Source organism: Dermacentor albipictus, chromosome 10, assembly GCF_038994185.2.
Source record: "Dermacentor albipictus isolate Rhodes 1998 colony chromosome 10, USDA_Dalb.pri_finalv2, whole genome shotgun sequence".
Taxonomy (NCBI): Eukaryota; Metazoa; Arthropoda; class Arachnida; order Ixodida; family Ixodidae; genus Dermacentor; species Dermacentor albipictus.
The window spans coordinates 47,526,544-47,545,973 of record NC_091830.1 but is presented as its reverse complement, the minus strand read 5'-3'; the positions used below and the strand labels follow the sequence as shown (position 1 = coordinate 47,545,973).

At 44.0% G+C, this 19,430-nt stretch overlaps 1 protein-coding gene across 4 annotated transcripts in view; it reads left to right on the top strand.

Moving 5' to 3' along the window:
• Nucleotides 1-19,430, top strand: part of LOC139050587 (phospholipid-transporting ATPase ABCA3-like) — a 110,655-nt gene that overhangs the window by 22,795 nt on the left and 68,430 nt on the right. For 3 of the 4 annotated variants that reach the window (XM_070527150.1, XM_070527149.1, XM_070527148.1), the window contains exons 5-9: nt 1,109-1,264; nt 10,788-11,025; nt 12,993-13,181; nt 13,682-13,863; nt 17,911-18,042. In XM_070527150.1, the coding sequence (XP_070383251.1) occupies nt 1,109-1,264; nt 10,788-11,025; nt 12,993-13,181; nt 13,682-13,863; nt 17,911-18,042 (897 nt within the window). The remainder of the gene's footprint in view (nt 1-1,108; nt 1,265-10,787; nt 11,026-12,992; nt 13,182-13,681; nt 13,864-17,910; nt 18,043-19,430) is intronic. The other variant, XM_070527151.1, reaches the window with a different exon arrangement.

The following is a 19,430-nucleotide window of genomic DNA, read 5'->3' as shown; positions in this document are numbered from 1 at the left end:
TCAAATTATAACATTCGTGGGGTTTCAGTGTAGTGTTTTTCAATTTCTAAGGTTGGCAGGTCTGATTAAATTTTCATCTTCTTGCTTGCACTATATATATATGTACTTTATTTAGAGTATTAATACTGTGATTCCACAGCTGTACTGCCCCATTTTCTCAATAATTGTTTGCAACACGCTTTTGTTAATTGCATTTCTCACTGGCATCTCCACTCATTGAATGGATTCTAACTGGGCAGTGGCTAGGGATCCAGGTGTTATGATGCAATTATGTCTTGTAAAAAAAATCTGACAAAGAACAAATTGAACAAAATGGCAAGGCAGAACAAACAGATATAAATTGAATTGCCTTTTTCTCATCCGTGCCAACAAAACGTTTGTAATAATAATAAAAAAATCTTAATCTTCATTTCCTTCTCTGTGCCAACGAGACCTTTCTGATGAAGAATCATATTAATTGAATGGCAGAGAGCAAAATTGAATCTCTCTTTTGCTCCTTTGCACCAACAAGAACTTTCTGATTAAGAAAACAAATTTAATTTGATGACAGAAAAAAAGAAAACGTTCAATACAGTTCACTCTCCTTTTCCTCCTGTGTGCCAATGAGAGCCTTTAAATGGTGTGAGAGGGTTTGCCAATAGTTTTATGGCTAGAAGCTGTTGCATGTAACAGATGGACTTGAACATAAGTTAACCCTGTAATGCCCAACATATAATATATGGTATGGTGTTTTTATACCTCAGGGTTATGATTTAAACACATGAAAGTTAACACGAAGCCCATGATAGTGTTTCTGATGTGTTGAAGGGAGTTTTCAATTGTGAATAGTTCACCAAGCCAATTACAAATGAATAATTACTGAACTAATTAAGTTGTGACTCAAATAGCGTTTAGTTTTTTCCCCTACAAATGTGGTCTCCATCATCACAATTTAAAGTTGAACAAGTTTTTCTAACGTTCCTTGTTCTGGATCTGTGTTCAAACACCACAGGGTTGAAAAAAAAGACAATGTTGTATCTGGTTGCATTCCCGTATGTGTGTTTTGCTAGTGTTCCCCTAAGTGATATTGCATTTGCCCATAGGTTCTTAATTGTACATTACTTTCTAGATCACCATGCACAGATTCCCATACCCGGAGTACAATGACGACAACAAGTTTGACCTCATCTCTCGACTCATCGCCATGTTTGTGGTGTACAGCTACCTTGTGTTCTCACCCGTCTACGTTCGGAGGGTCATTTCTGAAAAGTCGTCCAGAGTCAGAGTAAGGAATCCTGGAAACTTTTTTGTGCCATGCCTTCAACTTTGCTCTTTCATTTCTTGGTTTGTGGGGTGGTCACATTGTTGTGGTGGCGATTGTTATGGCCCCTGAAGTTGAGGAGTTGGCGTAGTAATTTTTATGTTCATTGCGACACGGTGTGTTCTGTTCAGAGCTAATGCATAGATGCACAGTACTCATTACCTTTCTTATGTTTGTCTACTCTGCATGGCATTGTACACCCTGCAGGGGCGTCTGCATCAGCAGGCGTTTGGTGTGTTGCGACACCACGTACCCGAGCACACGAGGGTTGGCCCCTCCCGCGTCTAACCGTGTGCGGCTTAGCCGTGTCTGGGGAAAAGGGGATCCTGGGGGTTGAGCCGATGCTGGGTGCTTGGACCTTTAAGGCCCCCCGGCGGAGGCAACACACCCCTTTGGCCTCTGCTTCACATAGATGGCACCCCCGGACTGACCCACCCGGGGGAAATCGGCAGTCGCCTTTTCCTGTCCTCCTCTCCAATCTTCGTCTTTCTCTCTTGCCTTTTTCATCTTTCCTGTCTTCTCTTCACTTCTCCTCACTTCCTAGTTTCCCGGCGGCAAGGGTTAACCTTGTGTAGCTAGCCAGCCTTGGCTATGCTGTATTTGGTTATAGCAGCGATGTACGGCTGGCGTTGGCAGGGTTTCCCTTGCAGGAACTTCTGTCACGTCCCCCTTGTTGGCCTCCATGGTGGGTGGTCGGCATCGCGGCCGAAATGCCAACTGTACTTATGGAAAACGCTTTTCCTAAACTACCTGATCGCCCTCAGAAGCGAGGGTGCACCGAAGACCTCTTCCAGTTTTTCGGACGAGAAGTCCAGAACTTTCCTAGGTACCATGTTATTCACTCGGAAAACCCAGACAAACTAGTGCGCAACACTTCACCGTTCCTTGTTTCGAAGTCTTTAACTGAAGTTTTTGGAACAAGATATAAGGCATCGAGAATGACAAGTGGTGATCTTCTCTTGGAGCTCCACGATAAGAAGCAGTACGAGAAACTGCCGAAACTTGTCTCTTTTGGGGAGACCCAAATAACAGTATCCCCGCACCGTACCATGAACACTACCCGAGGCGTTGTCTGGGACGATGACATGCTAGAGCTCACTGAAGCTGAACTCTTGGAGGGCTTCAGTGAACAAAATGTCATGAATGTTAAGCGAATTAAGATCAGGTGAGACGGTAAAGAGATCAATACGAAACACCTGATACTCACTTTCGGTTCAAGTGCCCTCCCCGAGTCCATCGAGGCCGGTTATATCAAACTTCGTGTTAGGCCATACGTGCCCAATCCTCTCAGATGCTTTAAGTGCCAAAGGTTCGGCCACAGTTCACAGAACTGTCGAGGCCGGCTGACATGTGCCAAGTATAGTGACACTGAACATTCCTCTGAAACATGCCAGAAGACTCCACATTGTGTCAACTGTCATGGCGAGCACGCCGCATACTCGCGCGCCTGCCCGTCCTGGAAAAGAGAAAAAGAGATTGTGACAATCAAAGTAAAAGAAAATATATCTTTCAAGGAGGCACGTAGGTGGGTGTCATACCTGTCTAAGAGCAGCTTTGCCGATGTGGCGCGTAAGGGGGCAGCGTCACAACGGCCTCCGGCGGCTGTCCGACCCACAGGCAGTGAGTCGGCAGTTACGCAATCTGCCCCCGCGGCGGTTGCAGCTGGCGCTGCTCCGCCAACCGAGGAGAAGGGACCATCCACCCCAAAGGTGGGTGCAGCCGAGGCTGCCCCAACCTCCGAGGCCCCTTCCAGCGCTGGCAACGTCCAGCGCAGCCAAATCCCTCAGGGAACCCCATCGACCTCCGGGCTGGTGGGCGCAGGGGTCTTGCCCTCCAAGGCGGGACTCCCTCTGAAAACCTCTCGCTCGCAAGAGCGCTTGTCCGGTGCCTCACACGAGGCAATGGACACTACACCTGTCCCCAAGGCGCAGCAAACGCCTAAGGAGCGTCGAGAATCGCTCGAACGCTTCAGAAAGAACAAAACACCTATTACAGGGCCTCGAAAGGGCTCTGTAATATAAGGCATCCACTCCGTCTCCGTAAACACAGCACCAATTCACCTTAAACATGGATACACAAATCATCCAATGGAACATCAGAGGTCTCCTTAGAAACCTTGATTATTTGCAAGAACTCATCCACAAACATAATCCAAAAGTGCTGTGTTTACAGGAAACACACTTAAAATCTAAACACACAAGCTTTCTCCGTACGTATCTTACGTTTCGCAAAGATCGCGATGATGCCGTCGCATCATCGGGTGGTGTTGCGATTCTTACTGATAGAAGTATTGCATGTCAACCTTTACAGCTACAAACGCCCCTTGAAGCAGTGGCGGGTCGAGTTGTCCTACTAAACAAACTCATCACCATTTGCTCCCTTTACATACCCCCGCATTACCAACTGAACAAACATGAATTTCACTCCTTGATCGATCAATTGCCAGAACCTTATGCTGTTCTTGGCGATTTCAATGTGCACGGCTCCCTGTGGGGCGACTCTCGTTTAGATGCGCGAGGTCGCCTTGTTGAACAGTTCCTTTTCTCTTCTGGAGCGTGCCTTCTCAATAAGAAAGAGCCCACATATTACTCTCTTGCAAACCGATCCTTTTCGTCAATAGATCTTAGTATAGTCTCCCCGTCTGTACTGCCTGAACTTGAATGGGAAGTTACCGACAACCCTTACGGTAGCCACCACTTCCCTATACTGCTAAGATCATATAAAGAAAACGAATATCCACCATACGCTCCTAGGTGGAAGATTGAGACGGCTGATTGGGAGAAATTTCGATCTCTAACTAGTATCTCATGGGCTGACCTGTCTTCGTTAGGAATTGACGCTGCAGTGGAGTTTTTTACAGCATTCATAATAGATGTCGCATATAAATGCATATCAGAAGTAAAAGGCTTGGCCTGCAAACGGCGTGTCCCATGGTGGAACGACGATTGTAGGATCGCTTGAAAAAACAGAACAGGGCGTGGGGGTTGCTACGCGCTTCTCCCACTGCAGAAAATCTAGTCAACTTTAAAAAAGTAAAATCCGAAGGCAGGCGAACCCGCCGACAGGCCAGACGAGAAAGTTGGCAGAAGTATCTATCAAGTATTAACTCGTTCAGAGATGAGGCGAAAGCCTGGAACAGGGTCAATAGGATAAGAGGGCGACAAGCACATGCACTCCCTTTGGTAAACACAGAAGGCGATACCCTACAAGATCAGGCGGACTCACTTGGGGAGCACTTTGAGAGCGTGTCAAGTGCCAACCATTACTCGCAATCCTTTCTGAAATATAAACAAATAGAAGAATGTAAGCCACTCATGAGAAAATGTCAACAGAATGAACCATACAATTGTCCTTTTAGCATTGCCGAGTTGAGAGCTGCCTTGAGCGCATGCAAGAGCTCTGCCCCGGGATCTGACAGAATCATGTATGAAATGATCAAAAACTTACATAAAGACACCCAAGTTACACTAGTCACAATTTTCAACACGATTTGGGCTGCGGGATACTTCCCGACTGCATGGAAAGAAGCCATTGTGATCCCGGTTTTGAAACAAGGCAAAGATCCTTCCTCAGTGGCAAGTTACCGCCCGATAGCCCTGACAAGTTGCCTTTGTAAGGTATTTGAAAAAATGATCAATCGCCGTCTCGTGCATCTCCTCGAGTCCAGTAAAATGATTGACCCATTTCAATGTGGTTTTCGTGAAGGGCGATCTACAATCGACCATCTTGTGCGGATCGAAGCGAGCATTCGCGATGCCTTCGTGCACAAGCAATCTTTCTTATCTGTATTTCTGGATATGGAAAAAGCGTACGACACAGCCTGGCGGTACGGAATCCTGCGCGACCTTTCCGCGCTAGGTATCCGCAGGAATATGTTAAATACTATAGAAAGCTACCTAGAGAACCGTACATTTCGAGTGAAAATAGGTCCTGCACTGTCACGTACATTTATACAGGAAACTGGGGTACCCCAGGGTGGCGTACTCAGCTGCATGCTCTTTGTCGTAAAGATGAACACGCTTCGTGCATCCTTCGTGCTTCGTGCATCTATTCCGTCTACGTAGACGACATACAAATAGGTTTTAAATCCTGCAACCTCACAGTCTGCGAGAGACAGGTACAGCATGGTTTGAACAAGGTGTCACAGTGGGCAGAGAAGAATGGATTTAAAATCAATCCTCACAAGAGTTCTTGTGTTCTGTTTACAAGAAAGAGAGGCCTGGTCCTGGATCCTTGCTTAGAACTGTCTGGACAGCAGATACCTGTAAACAAGGAACACAAATTTCTAGGTGTCATACTTGACTATAGACTCACTTTCGTCCCCCACATTAAACACCTTAAACAAAAATGTCTGAAAACAATGAATCTAATGAAACTTCTATCCCAGACTACGTGGTGTAGTGACAGGAAGTGTCTAATGAATATCTATAAGAGCCTAATTCGATCACGACTAGACTATGGTGCCGTGATCTATCATTCTGCAGCCCCGAGCGCGCTAAAGATGCTAGATCCGGTCCACCATCTAGGAATCCGTCTGGCCACTGGAGCTTTCAGAACGAGTCCCATACAAAGTTTATATGCAGAATCGAATGAGTGGTCACTTCATATCCAGAGAACATACATCAGCCAAACATATTTTTTGAAAGTCCACTCTAATCCTCAACATCCGTGTTATAATACTGTTAACGAGATGACATACGCTACACTCTTTCGCAATCGTCCCTCCGTAAGACAGCCTTTCTCGCTGCGTGTGAGGGAGCTTAGTGAAGAAATGCATGTTCCACTCCTCGAGCTTCGCCTAATGCATCCAGCCAAGCTGCTACCTCCTTGGGAGTGGCAGCTGATACAATGCGACACATCTTTCGTTCAAGGTACAAAGCACGCTTCAGATATTGAAATCCAAATGCATTTCCGGGAACTCCAACACAAACACTCCTACACGGAGTTCTACACAGACGCATCGAAGTCACACGACGGGGTGTCCTATGCAGCCGTCGGTCCATCCTACTCGGAATCTGACGTACTGCATCCGGAAACTAGTATCTTCACGGCTGAGGCCTACGCAATATTGTCGACCGTGAAGCATATTAGGAAATCAAAACTCAAAAAATTAGTCATATATACTGACTCCCTAAGTGTTGTGAAGGCTTTGATATCGTTCTGTAAGCACAAAAATTCTGTCATAATCGAACTTTATTCCGTCTTATGCAAAGCATATGTATCTAACCAGCATGTGATTATATGCTGGGTGCCAGGTCATAGGGCCATCGAAGGTAATGTTCTGGCGGACCAGATGGCCACGTCAGTTGCATGGCATTCTGCTAATCCCACCACTGCAGTTTATTTATTTATTTATTTATTTACAGTACCCTCAGGGCCCAAAAGGGCGTTACAGAGGGGGGTGGGTACAATAATAATAAAAAATACATGCTCAAACAATTATTAGTATTAAGGTGATAAATTCAAAAGATAATCAGTTATTGCAGTCTTGAAAGATGATGCCTCCTCGATGCAGGCGATGGAAGGGGGAAGGCGGTTCCACTCGGCACTGGTTTTCGGCAGAAATGAGTCAGAGAAAACATTTGTGTGACAGAAAGGAATGGAGACTTTAAACCGATGATCAAGACGCGACGACATGTACGAAGGCTCTGAAATTAAGTCTTGTTTAAGCGAGCTGTTTTGGTAAAAGATTTTTTGAAAAAGGCAGAGACGGGAAATTTTTCTTCGAATGTGCAAGTTAATAAGGCCAAGGTTCGACTTCATTAAAGAAACGCTAGATGTGCGGGAATAATTAGAAAGGATGAATCGTGCTGACCTGTTCTGAACTGACTCAATGTTATCTGCTAGTGTTTTTTGACCAGGGTCCCACACAGATGACGCGTATTCTAGCTTCGGTCTAATTAGTGTTTTATAGAGCAGTAACTTCAAATGGGGTGGGGCTTTTGAGAAATTCCTGCGAATGTAGCCAAGAGATCTGTTTGCATTGTTCGTGATATGTTCGATGTGCGCATGCCATGAAAGATTACTGTTTAGCTGGATTCCAAGTTATTTATAGGAAGTTACGTGCTCAAGGTTAGTTTCATTGATAATATAGCCGAAAGGAGTTGGTGAGTTCGAGCGACGTGAGACAGACATAATTTTGCATTTAGTCGGATTTAAGAACATTAGCCATTGTGAGCACCACCTTGAAATGTTATCTAGATCTTTCTGAAGAATAAAGTTATCATGCTGATTAGTTATTTCACGGTATAGAACGCAATCGTCGGCAAAAAGTTTAATAGAACTATTAACTACGGTAGGTAAGTCGTTTATATCAATTAGGAATAATAACGGTCCCAAGACGGAGCCTTGAGGAACACCTGACTTCACGGCGCAGCGCGGGGATTTGGAATTGTTAGCTGTTACAAACTGGGTACGGTTGTTGAGAAAACATTCTATCCATTTCAGAATATTAGGGTCAATATTAAGAGTACTAAGTTTAAGAAGCAGTAAGTGATGACACACCTTGTCAAACGCTTTCGCAAAATCTAGAAAGATACAGTCAATAACTTGGCCTTTGTCTAAAGAGGAAGAAATGTTATGTATAAACGATATTAGTTGTGTTTCGCAGGAGTAGTTTTTGCGAAAGCCATGCTGAGATGAAGTGAAGAAAGAGTTGGATTCAAGAAATGAGACAAGATTGGAAAATATTACGTGTTCAAGGATTTTGCAAGGCACGCTGGTAAGTGAAATGGGTCTGTAATTGAGAGGAGAATGCGGGTTACCTGATTTCAACAGAGGGACCACCTTCCCCACCTTCCAGTCTGCGGGCAAAGTTGAGCACTCAATAGATTGGGTGAAAAGATACATAAAAAATATAGAGGAGTAGACAGCAGTATTCCTCAAAAATTTAGAATTAATTTCGTCGGCACCACAGGAAGACGATAGTTTTAAATCTTCAATTAACTTCAAAATCCCCTCAAAATTGACAACAAGTGGATCCATGGGAAAAAAATCTTCTTTGCGCATGTGCGGCACTGTATCAACACAGCAAATAGAAAAAGATTTCGCGAAAGTGTCATTTAGGACATTGCAACATTCTGCATTGCTCATGGTGTTACCATTCGTATCTGTAAGAGATATGATATTTTTCTTGTTTATTTGAACAGTGCTCCAAAATTTTGACGGATTTGTAGAAAGGAGTGAAGGTAGATAGGTATTAAAAAAAACATCCTTCGCTTCTTTTAATGCGGTACGATAAGCATGCAGCGCACTAGAATAATCACTCCAACGAGTAGATGTTCGACTGCGTTTTGCAATACGGAAAAGGCGTTTTTTCTTGTTTGACAGTCTTGTTAGTTTCGTGGAAAACCAGGGAGAGCGTTTCTTTACGGAAAGTCTGCGCAATGGCACATATTTAGCGACAAGGGACGTGGCTTTGTTTTTAAACAAGTTCCAGTTTTCTTCCACGGTACGGCTGAAAAATTCTGGTATACAGCCATCAATGAATACTGCAAGCTCATTATTAATTGCAGTGTAATCCCCGCTCGCATAGTTTCTAATAAATTTTGCATTGTTCTTCTCACATCTAACGGGGCCTGTTACAAAAAAATGCAAAAAACAGTGATCGCTTAGTCCTGGGAAACAGGTTAAAGAATGTACTAAGTTTGGTTCAGTGACAAGGATCAAGTCTAGAGTGCTAGATGAAGTAGTGCCAGCTCTAGTTGGCACTACTTCACTACTTCGTTCCTGTCACAGATCTGAAGCCCTTTCTACGGAGGAAACTACGCAACCACTGGCAACGCCTGTGGGACGCGGAAACAAATAATAAGCTCCACGTGATAAAGCCACAGTTAGGATTCTGGCCTTCCGTAACAAAATCACGCCGAACAGATGTCCTATTCTGTCGTCTCAGAATAGGACACACATTTGGCACGCATAACTATTTACTCACTGAAAATGATCCTCCAACCTGCGGTAGATGCGGGGAGAGGCTGACCGTCCTCCACGTCCTCCTGGAGTGTCGGAAAGCCGAATATGAAAGAAAGAAACATTTTCCCTTAGCATACCGACAGCACATCCCCCTTCATCCTGTCATGTTACTCGGCCCAGAACCTTTATTTGACACCAACGCAGTCCTAAGTTTTCTGAAAGATGTTGTCTTGCATGTTTTTAGCCCCACATGTTCGTAGCGGGTCCTCTCTTCAGAGGATGCCACTGCGATAGCTTTTTCGTATCGCACATGCCTCTAGGCCCTTGTGTTTCAAGGGCCCTGGCGAGGCAGCAGTGCTCCAAGTAATTTTAACATCCTATATTTTTCTACTTTGCATCATTCTTTTACGATGGATTTTAATGTTCATAGTATTCGCCATTTGTCATCGCCATAATTTTATAACAAGTTAATTTTACGCACTTTACAGCGAATATTTTTAGGCCACTTTACAGCCAAGTCACATCTTCCATATTACATCGTCAACATTACCACTTGTCATGGCGCTCTTTGGCCAAACCTGGCCCTTGTGCCACAAAAAACCACATATCATAATCATCATGGCATTGTACGGAAACAGTACTATGTATATATGAAAGAATGAATGAGAGAGAGAAACTTTAATGGCCTATCTACAATGTGCTTTTACTTGCCGGCTTCAGTATGGTGCAGTGGAGTGTGTACCCTCAGCGCTCGGTACAAGTGGATAGTTGTACAAGTGACCAGTACAGATGGCTTGTACAATTGGCCAGCCAGTAGTTTACCAATTTGGGTGGTGCCTGCTGTAAAGTTGGAAACTAAGATGCTTGTAGGAAAATAAGTTGTGCGAAGGAAACTGTGTTGTGCAGTGCTAGTTGGTAGGATCAATGGTTTAAAGGGTTAGGCATGCAAAACACAGAAATCACCGTAGTGCTGTATCAGTGTACATTTTATAAAATTTCTTTTAGTTCTGGCCACTTTAATAGGGCAGACAGGTTGTTGCCTTCTATCAGAGATTAAATGAGCACGTTGATTGGTGGAACGTCATCTAACGCAGAAAGTTGATGCATTTGCTGAGACAGTTACTAGCGCTAAGAAGACTAACCGAAAAAAGTTTTTCCGTTAGTCTTGTTAGTGCTAGTAACTATGTCTCAGCAAAGTCATCTAACCTTTTTGCTGCACTATTGTGAATGTAAATCTGCCCCATATTGGGCAGATAGTGAAGATCTGTTCAGACGCAGGAATGAAGAGGTGTGTCTCATGGCGAAAGTGTACCATATCAGTAATTACAGCTGCCCATCTGTTGGCCAGACCTTGAGTATCCTTCATAAAGAACTGTCATGCCCAAACTGATATCTGTTGAAAGTGCATGCCACTGCCTTCCCATTAGCCCTGCGTAGATAGCTTTCGTGTCTTCCTTCTTTGTGCTTCCTTTTGTCTTCTTGTTGTGTCTTCCTTTTTACTCCACACGTACCTGTGTTCTGTATACGCTTAACCTTTCAAACTGGCAACTCTGTTTTCCCACATGTTGGTTTGCAGGAACTGATGCGTATGATGGGCCTGAGTGACTGGGTCTATTGGATCGGCACCTTCGCCAGCGGCTTCCTGGTGCTGGCCGTCACGCTGACGATCAGCTTGATCCTCTTCAAGATACCTGTCGCGCCTCTGGCGGCGGTCCTCCTCTACAGTGACTTCAGCCTTCTCCTGTTCATCTGCCTCATTTATGCAACGTCGGCTATCCTGTTCTTGCTCCTGTTCACCGTTATCTTTAACAGCGGTGAGACTTCATTGGACACCTTTTGCATCCACAGTTATACTTACGCTATGTTTTTGGCAGGGAACAAAACGAATGAAGGGGGATTGTGTGGCCTACTGTGAACGTGCACTAACTAGCCCTGTATGCTGCTTTACTAAATGTTTGACGTCAAGTGTGCTGCCACCTGGTATTCTTTTACGCCTGCCAAAATCTCATTGCTTGGGCATTTTTGTGCTCTGGCCGAGTCGGAATTTGGCAGTGGCGACCTAGAATCTGGCCCAGGACCTCGTGATCAACAGCAGAACGCTTAAGCCACGAAGCCACCGTAACACATGCGTTATCTACTCGAACGAAATGCAACCGTAATTGTAGTGCGAGTAGTGACTTCCAAGTCGCATGAAATAAAAGAATAAAACCACGAATGTAACGTGAAATTAAGCGGAAAAATGAGTGATACCTTTATTCAAAGAATCGCAATTTGGGGACAAGTTCTCTTCACTCATTGTCACCTGAGGAGGAGGCAGAGCTTTCTTTGGGCAGTATTCAAACAGTTTCAACTTCGCAAAATTTTGCATGATTTGGGATTGAACACATCCCCGACAGTGTTCCCGGCACTGGGCCAAGCTCGCTACCTTTGCATAGTGCCAAGAGCATTGTCAGCCATGTACTTCGGAGGGTTCGGTGCCAAGACAGTCCAAGTCCCGCAAAAGCGAAACTATCTGAAACCGATCGCTCAAGAACCAAGTCAGCTTCTGCACCGCCAAGCTCATATGAGATAGAGCGCTTCTTAAAAGACCACACACCATTTCATTCGGGAGGCTGTAATAGGTCATGTCGAATTCCACAGAGCCCTTCAAATCAGTCTCACATTGAAAGGACCTCCTGCTGGCCCTGCCATACGTGGATTGTAGACACATTGGCATCAAGTAGCCAAGCTGCCATGGAGTTTCCAGCTGCTCAGCCACCGAAATGGTCCATCTCTCGAAGCGGGCACAATGCTGGATCTGCTGTGTTGCCATTAGGTCATGAATGAATGGAGTCAAATTATAAGAGGGCACATGGTAATGCAGAACCGTAACTGTAACACCAGTCGCAAGCGCAACGAAAAGCATCGATTTGAAGAACACGATTTTACTTTAACCGACTTGCCTATGAGTTGGACTGAGACATAAATGTAGAGGTTGCCAATGTAGTGCAAACAACCATGTGATTTAGAATATTTGTTTTAAATTGGTCAGTGCTACTGTTATTCGGATATGACGCAAGGCTCCACTTCAAGCAGTGCAAATCGTGAAAAAAAATGTGCATTACAATCGAGTAAATACAGTAGCTGCAAAGGCTGCTCGCTGTGGCATTTGCATCTTGGGTCCCACTTTGCACATCCTGCATAAATGTTAGCAACAACACCCAGAAGCAAATGAACTGATGCCAGGGAAAGCGTCGGAGAAATTGAATCTGTCTTTTTTTAATCTACAAAGTATAAAGAAAAGTTTAAAAAAAACTTGCTGCCAGTAGGAACCAAACCCACAACCTTTGCATGACACATGCAGTTCTCTAGTAGTTGAGCTACTGCTGTGGCTGTCTCCTATGGCTAGCACTCCCAGGGCTGTGTTTTGTATACGTACACAAATATGAACAGAATTGGAGAGGGGACAACTGCTGTCATAGCTCCATTGGTGTAGCATCACATGGTAATGCGGAGGCTGGGGGTTTGGATTCCACTGGCAGGAAGTTGTTGCCTTCCACTTTCCCTTTTCTGTATTATTTTTCCATTTCACTCAAGAAACACCGTTAATTTTTCCCTATACTTTTCCTTGACTTCAAAAGGCTTTTACAAGCTAGAACTGCAGTCCCTCAGTTCCCATGACTTTTTCCAGCCTTTGTTTAATTGTCGCTTTAGGAGGTGCTCAGCATGACATAGTTTCGTAGTCCTCATGTTCTGTAACTTTGCACTCAATGTTCCTTCTTTCTTCTTCTTTGCCCCATAGCTGTGGTCGGCGTCATCTTCTCTACGGTGGGCTGGGTCATCAGCTACAGCCTACCCACGTCCATCTTGGACCCGCTCGGCACGGATCGCTACATGAGCGTCAGCCGTAATGCCAAGCTGTCCACTTCCCTGCTGCCCAACAGTGGCCTGTACTGGGCTTTCCGCCTGATCTCTTTTCTAGAGGGTCAAGGTGAGGTTCAGAGAAGGGCTGGCCTCGATAGAGATTCTTACAATACTGCCTCGAGGCAAAATCTGGCACCACCAGCCATGTGAATTTCTAATTAATTCTGTACTGCCATAGAATATCTGGGATGTGGGTGGTTGAGTAGTTCAGTTGATGGGAGCGTTTCCCTTTTCTTTAATGAGAACATAAAGCTCATTGCCAACCTTACTACCATCCATAATTGGTTACACATTTTAATTCAGAAGAACAATTAATTTCTAAGCTTTTCTTGAGTACATATGTCTATTAATCAATATTTAGCCCTCAATTCCCTGGTGTAAAACAAGGCACGTATTGAGGGGAGATGTACAAAGTGCTTAAGATACCTTTGTATGTCTTTTCATGTGCCTCATTTATGAGCTCTTATTTGCTTTTGTAAATGACGAACTAGCCCTAATATTGGCTGCCTTTTTTCATCTTCTACTGTGGTTCATGTCGTCTTTTTGCCCAAAATTGTGCACCATCAGGGATTGGTGCCAAATGGAGTAACCTGGGAACTGAGGCAGTGCCCGCAGACAATGTGACACTCGGCCAAATTGTGCTCATCATGCTTGCGTCGGTGTTCATCTATGCACTCCTGTTGTGGTACCTCGACAACGTCTGGCCCTTCCAGTACGGCATTCCAAAGCACCCGCTCTTCTTTCTCCAGGTATGCGAGAACACATTTTCTTTTGTATCCAATCTTAGATAAGTTGCTGTGTGTTTTTCGTTTGATTGCCTGCTCATTGACATCTCATGGTTGCGAAAGCGCTTGGGCTTTTTATGCGCTCAGGAGTTATTGAACAAAAGAGATGCAGAAATTTTAAGCAGAAGACCGAGAGTGAGCTAAAGATTAAAATACGAAGTGTTTTTGTTTATGTTATTGCTTAGAAGTGATCGACAGTGGTTCATAGTTATTCTTGTAAACTCTCTTAGGAACCCTTGAACGTGAAATTGTTGTTTTCAAGACTTTGAAAACAGTCCTTAAATTTCATGGCATGCATAAAAATCCCTGAATTTTGCTTTCAGCTGAGCTCAGTGGATTTTATTTGTGTGTCTAACCACGGGGTCTGTGCAAGTTAAAGTTGAAGTCGATGCAATTTGATTACAGTATTTGCAGTAGAAAACCACTTTGTTTGTGGCAGCTTGAGACGATTTGGGCCAGAAAAACTTGCTAAGTACCTTCTTTTTATGCTCCGTGAAATTTTTATTGTATATGCAAAAAAAGGAAATGGCTGGTTATTTAAGACAGCTTTTGTTATCAAATTAGGAGGTATTATAGTGCTTTAATACTGCAAAATGCTTTGTCAGTACCTTGAAAGCCCTGGAAAGCACTTGAATTTTTTTCTGCAAAAGCCACTATGAGCCTTGAGGGGAACCCTCTACCCAGAACCAACATTATGACATTGGGTCCAGGTTGGTGTTGGTGTAATACTTGTAGAACCACTGTTGATCACTTCAATGTCTCAATTTCTTTTTGAATGTTTAATTAGGAAAAGTACTATAATGAAATCTCATTAATTAAGCAGTCACTCATTAGGAAAATCAGATAACTTGGGCTGTCCCTCAGGCCCCGGCAAGTTTTATGCATTATTTAATGGCATCAAACTCGTTAACACAGATGAATTTGCCCATGCACCAGTTAATTTGAGCAGCCTTTGGAGCTCACAGAGTGTGGAGTGGTGTAACTATGTAAAAGAGCGAAAACAGTGCTAGTGTCCAGTCAAAACAAAGCTGCCTAGTCCGCATTGTCATAGTCAGTAGCAGGAACCGTATGGAAATGACAGGAACAATGCAGGTACGCTTCACGCCTTTGCGTTGCACTTATGGCGCACATGATACCGCATTGGCCACATGCTTTCAGAACTGTGTCGTTTGCCATACTGCGATAGCGTCGATTGTGAACTTGGGTTCATCCTCTACAATTGCAAGGAGCAGTAATTTTGTTTCGATTCAATGCAAGGCACCTGCGATTTCGCCAACTTGGCAAAAGCCATTGAGGATGAAGAACGATTCCACTGTAGCCTGTGCACTGGCATCAAACCCGGCGGCTACGTCGCAACGGATGATCTGTTGATGACCAGCTCATTGTCAAAAAAAATAATCAGTATATTGGCACGGAGTAGTGAAAAGCACGTTTGCTCAGGTGAAGACATCGGTCTCACACTACAGCCACACTGTGAAAGAAGCTGCAAGGCACTCGTTGCTGCGAGCGCTTATCAGTTGCAAGGGGATGATAATTGCAGCTGCTGTGCTGACATTTTGTCAAGTAGAAACAGGGTTTGTGGAGTTATTCAGTAGATAAGGTTGGGTTAATCTAGTAAGCACTTGTCTAGTGTTTGTTTAAAAACAACAGACGAATGCTTACTACATCAACCTGCCTTTATTTACTGAAGAAATTCGCAATCCCCATTGATTTGATGCAAAGTCAGTGGAAAGGCTGCAATTGTGTATTAGATTATTCAACATTTGGTTCATTCGAACATTTTGTTCCAGTCCATGAAATCGGAATTACCAAGGTTTTACTGTGCCTTAGACAACATAAACCGCTGCCTGCTTTCTGTAGTCCCAACACATTTTTGTTTTCATAAGGTTTTACGAGTTTTTAAAGCGTCGGCCAATAGGAGCACTCCCTGCGCGCTAAATGACTGCGATAATGAATTGTGACGCTAGTTTTCCCTTTCTGTGCTCTTTTTTGTTGCTTTTATTTCTGCACCAAGAAATAGACCTCTGCAGATCTGAATTGTCGATTTCTCGTTCTTTTGGCAATATCAAGAAGGTTGGGTTGCGTCAACGAAAAGCAGCGCTCGCGCGATCAGTGGTGTGATAGCACCTCTCAAAACCTGATTTTAAGTGTGTGAGCATTTTTGTGCTTACCCAACGAGAAAACTATCCATCTGCCCCGTAAGACAATCGCTGTCAAGATGGCACCCGCAGCCACGTGCGAATTCACCTTCATGCTGCTTCTCACTTCAATGTGAACTCAGCAGTGAGAACACAGAGCGCACGAGGCTGTCAGCAGTTGGTGCTCTCAGTTGCCATCACAGATCACTTTCAAGATGCGGTACTCATGGCCGCGCCAGACGCAACCGCAGCCGGAGTGCGGTTGATTGTGGTTCATGATGGTTTGATGCAGATAGATAAGGCGCTAAAGAGCAATGACGGTTATAATGATAAGAACGTCATCAGTGCGCCTGGTGCTGCCACCTGCAGTAGTTTGCTTGCATTATCAATTCACCTTGCACTGCCATCAACACCAGTTCCTGTCGCTGCAACACTGTCATTTGGACTGGTCAGATCAAGTTTCATAAGATTGGCAATGACACCGAGCTGCGTGAAGATGAGCACAATGCCTTCGCATACTTGGACAAATCCAAGAACTTCTGCGTATATTTTTCTTCCCAATCTCGGAAGACAACACACGAAAAAAGTGCAATTTTCACAAATTTTGCTGCGTATTTCTTCCAAATAGTTTGCCATTAAATGAAAGAAGGTCTTAGGATATGAAAAAGAAATTCATAAAGAATTGAAAATTTTGATCACATTGGTCATTTCATTGCCGCAAGTCCATTAATTTCCAGACTTTCTTTAATTTTTAGGTTTACGAATTTGGGGTAATTAGAATTTTTTTTGTCATCCTGAGAGATTAGTGTCATCGAGATTTTACAGTTGTAACTATAATTGTAACTCCAATAGTAGCAGCATCTGTCTCAGCACTGCTTACGGCCAATTAATACGTCAATTACGCGTCATCCCTTTCTAGAAAACTCATGTTTGCCTTTGGGAGATTCCAGAGTGAGACCAGCTGCTCACAATGAATTATTACTGTTTCAGCTGATTGTAATGCATGCATTTTTTCCGCGTGGTCTGTAAATTTACTACATCATACAGTCATATACGAAACTGAAACTGCATTCGTGATGTTTAGCAATAGCCTGTTGCTGGAGCCAGCGTCATTGCCATTGCAACACAACATCACGGCCGAACTAGTTCTTGCGTGGCATGGCAACAGCGACTCGCTGCTTTTAGGATTTAATTACTAATATAATCATTCATATGGTAAGTTACCTTACATGATAAGTAGTAGCAGCAGTGTTGTATCGCATGTTTTCACCACTTCGGAGACTTGCATGTATCACGGAATAAATTAGCAAAGTGGTTAGTGTAGGCGTAGGGCCACCATCCTGTTCGCAGTTGTTGCGGAGTCGTACAACAAATCCAGAATATCAAACACAGTGGACAGCATGGAGGACGACATGTTGCAGTCTGTCTGCAACAATAAAAACCTTTTAAGATTAGAGATGATATAGAATAAATGTAAATAAAATTCCACTTTGTCAAGATGAATGCTACAGGTTTCAGCTTATAGTATGCGATTGTCATAATCAGAGTCATGCTACACTTTAATGTGTTCAAACATCCGATGTGCCAAGAATTTGGGTGCACATTGTTCGTACTATGAAGTCATAAAATGTGGGAGTGCATTTGATTCAGTGGCGCGTCGAAATCACGAAAATACAACTAAATGACGCAGCGGTAGGTTTTAACATTCTTATGCTCTTTTTTATTTTTAATGCGGCCCACCAAATAATTCGATCAGTTTTGTTAGTCCTGTCAAGATCGAATTAAAGGACGTCAACTGTAAAAGTAGGGTCCTGTTTAAAACCGTCGCTCAAATTTTTCCTGTTGTCTGCGCGATTCTGTCCCGCGGTGACAGATTGTCGGTGTCGCCAGCAGGATAACTCACCGCAAGTGTTACCACCGGAGTTCAGTTTTCTACAAGTCAAAGTGGTGGTACCGGCGCGTTTACCAACTTGTATGGAACCGGCTTAAGCCTAAGATTAGGAAGGTAAGCCGGTAAGCCGTTTGTACATAGACCCAGGGGCGGTTTGATGCACTTCGCACGTGTGTGCACATCGGCCTCAGCACGGAAAGCACGTGGGTTGCACTTTGGAGGCCAGCTGCAGCAAGTATTTGGACCATTTAAGCAGCCTAGTGTCTGACAGTGTAGCGATTGAGGTGCCTCCAAGCAAGATTTGATGCTCATGAAATGCATCATGAAAAGCTATCAAAAATGAAAATGCTTTAGAGCCTGGAATGTTATTAACAAGCGTGATTCCTAGGCCAGACCTCCAAGATCAGGTGACCTCCGCAGCAGGCTCAATTTCTTGGAGGCAATGTGCTGGGATTCGCAGCACATCTGCTAACAACCACCTTGCTTCTGCCGCCGGCTTAGCTGCTATTAAAAAGCCATTGATAAAAAAATTATCCAGTTACGTGCCCTGCAGCTTCGCCAAGACTGCTTCAGTGGTGTATCTATACTACTCATATGTAACCAATTTAACCAAAGAGAAATTTTGCTGCAGTTGGCCTTTTAAGATGGATGTTATCAGCTTATGGTGCGGGTGGTGTGCAGCATGATTAGAAAGATAAGCCGGTAAGCTGTTCACTCCTAGACATGGAGTGGTTTGAGGTGCTTGACACATTGAATGGTCTGCCTTGGCAGCCGAAGCATGGGCTTCAAGATAGGCATCAACAGCATGTGATGCAGGTGGTAGGAAAAAGTGGAGTGGTTTGAGGTGCTTCGCACTTTGAATGGTCTGCCTTGGCAGCCGAAGCATGGGTTCTGCTTCACGATAGGCATCAACAGCATGTGATGCAGTTGGTGGCCAAAAGAAAGAGAGTATGCAAAGTGCACTGTTCATCGCAGTCATGGTAATTTGCTTGCACCGTCATGCCAGATCATGCCAGAATAAAATATGAGCACAACAAGGAGAACCAGAAGGCACATTCTCTTTTCCACATTCACAGTGGTGTACAATCAAACATCGTTATATTATAAGCAGTGCGATATTTTTATGTAGTTTTGCATAGCCAAAATTTGTTATGTAATATTTCACAGGAAAATTAGTTAAAGCTAGTGCGACTTAGCTGTGTATGTTAGAACGTCCGTTCGATTCACCTGCATCACTCGGAACTAGTTCATGGTGGTGTATGAGAAGTCCAGAAATTATGCAGCTCGATTTCTGCAGTGCAGGCACAGTGCGACACTCGAAACGTATGCCATGGGGCAGACGTGGTGCAAGTATTATTTTTGTTTGACTAATATGTACGGTGTGCATTAGTTTGAGGGTCTCGAACTGCACGTACGATTGGCTTCTAAAACATAAATACTCCCTGCGCTTGCGTAAACACGACACAACATGCAGAACCGGGGTATTAACGGCACTTGCACCT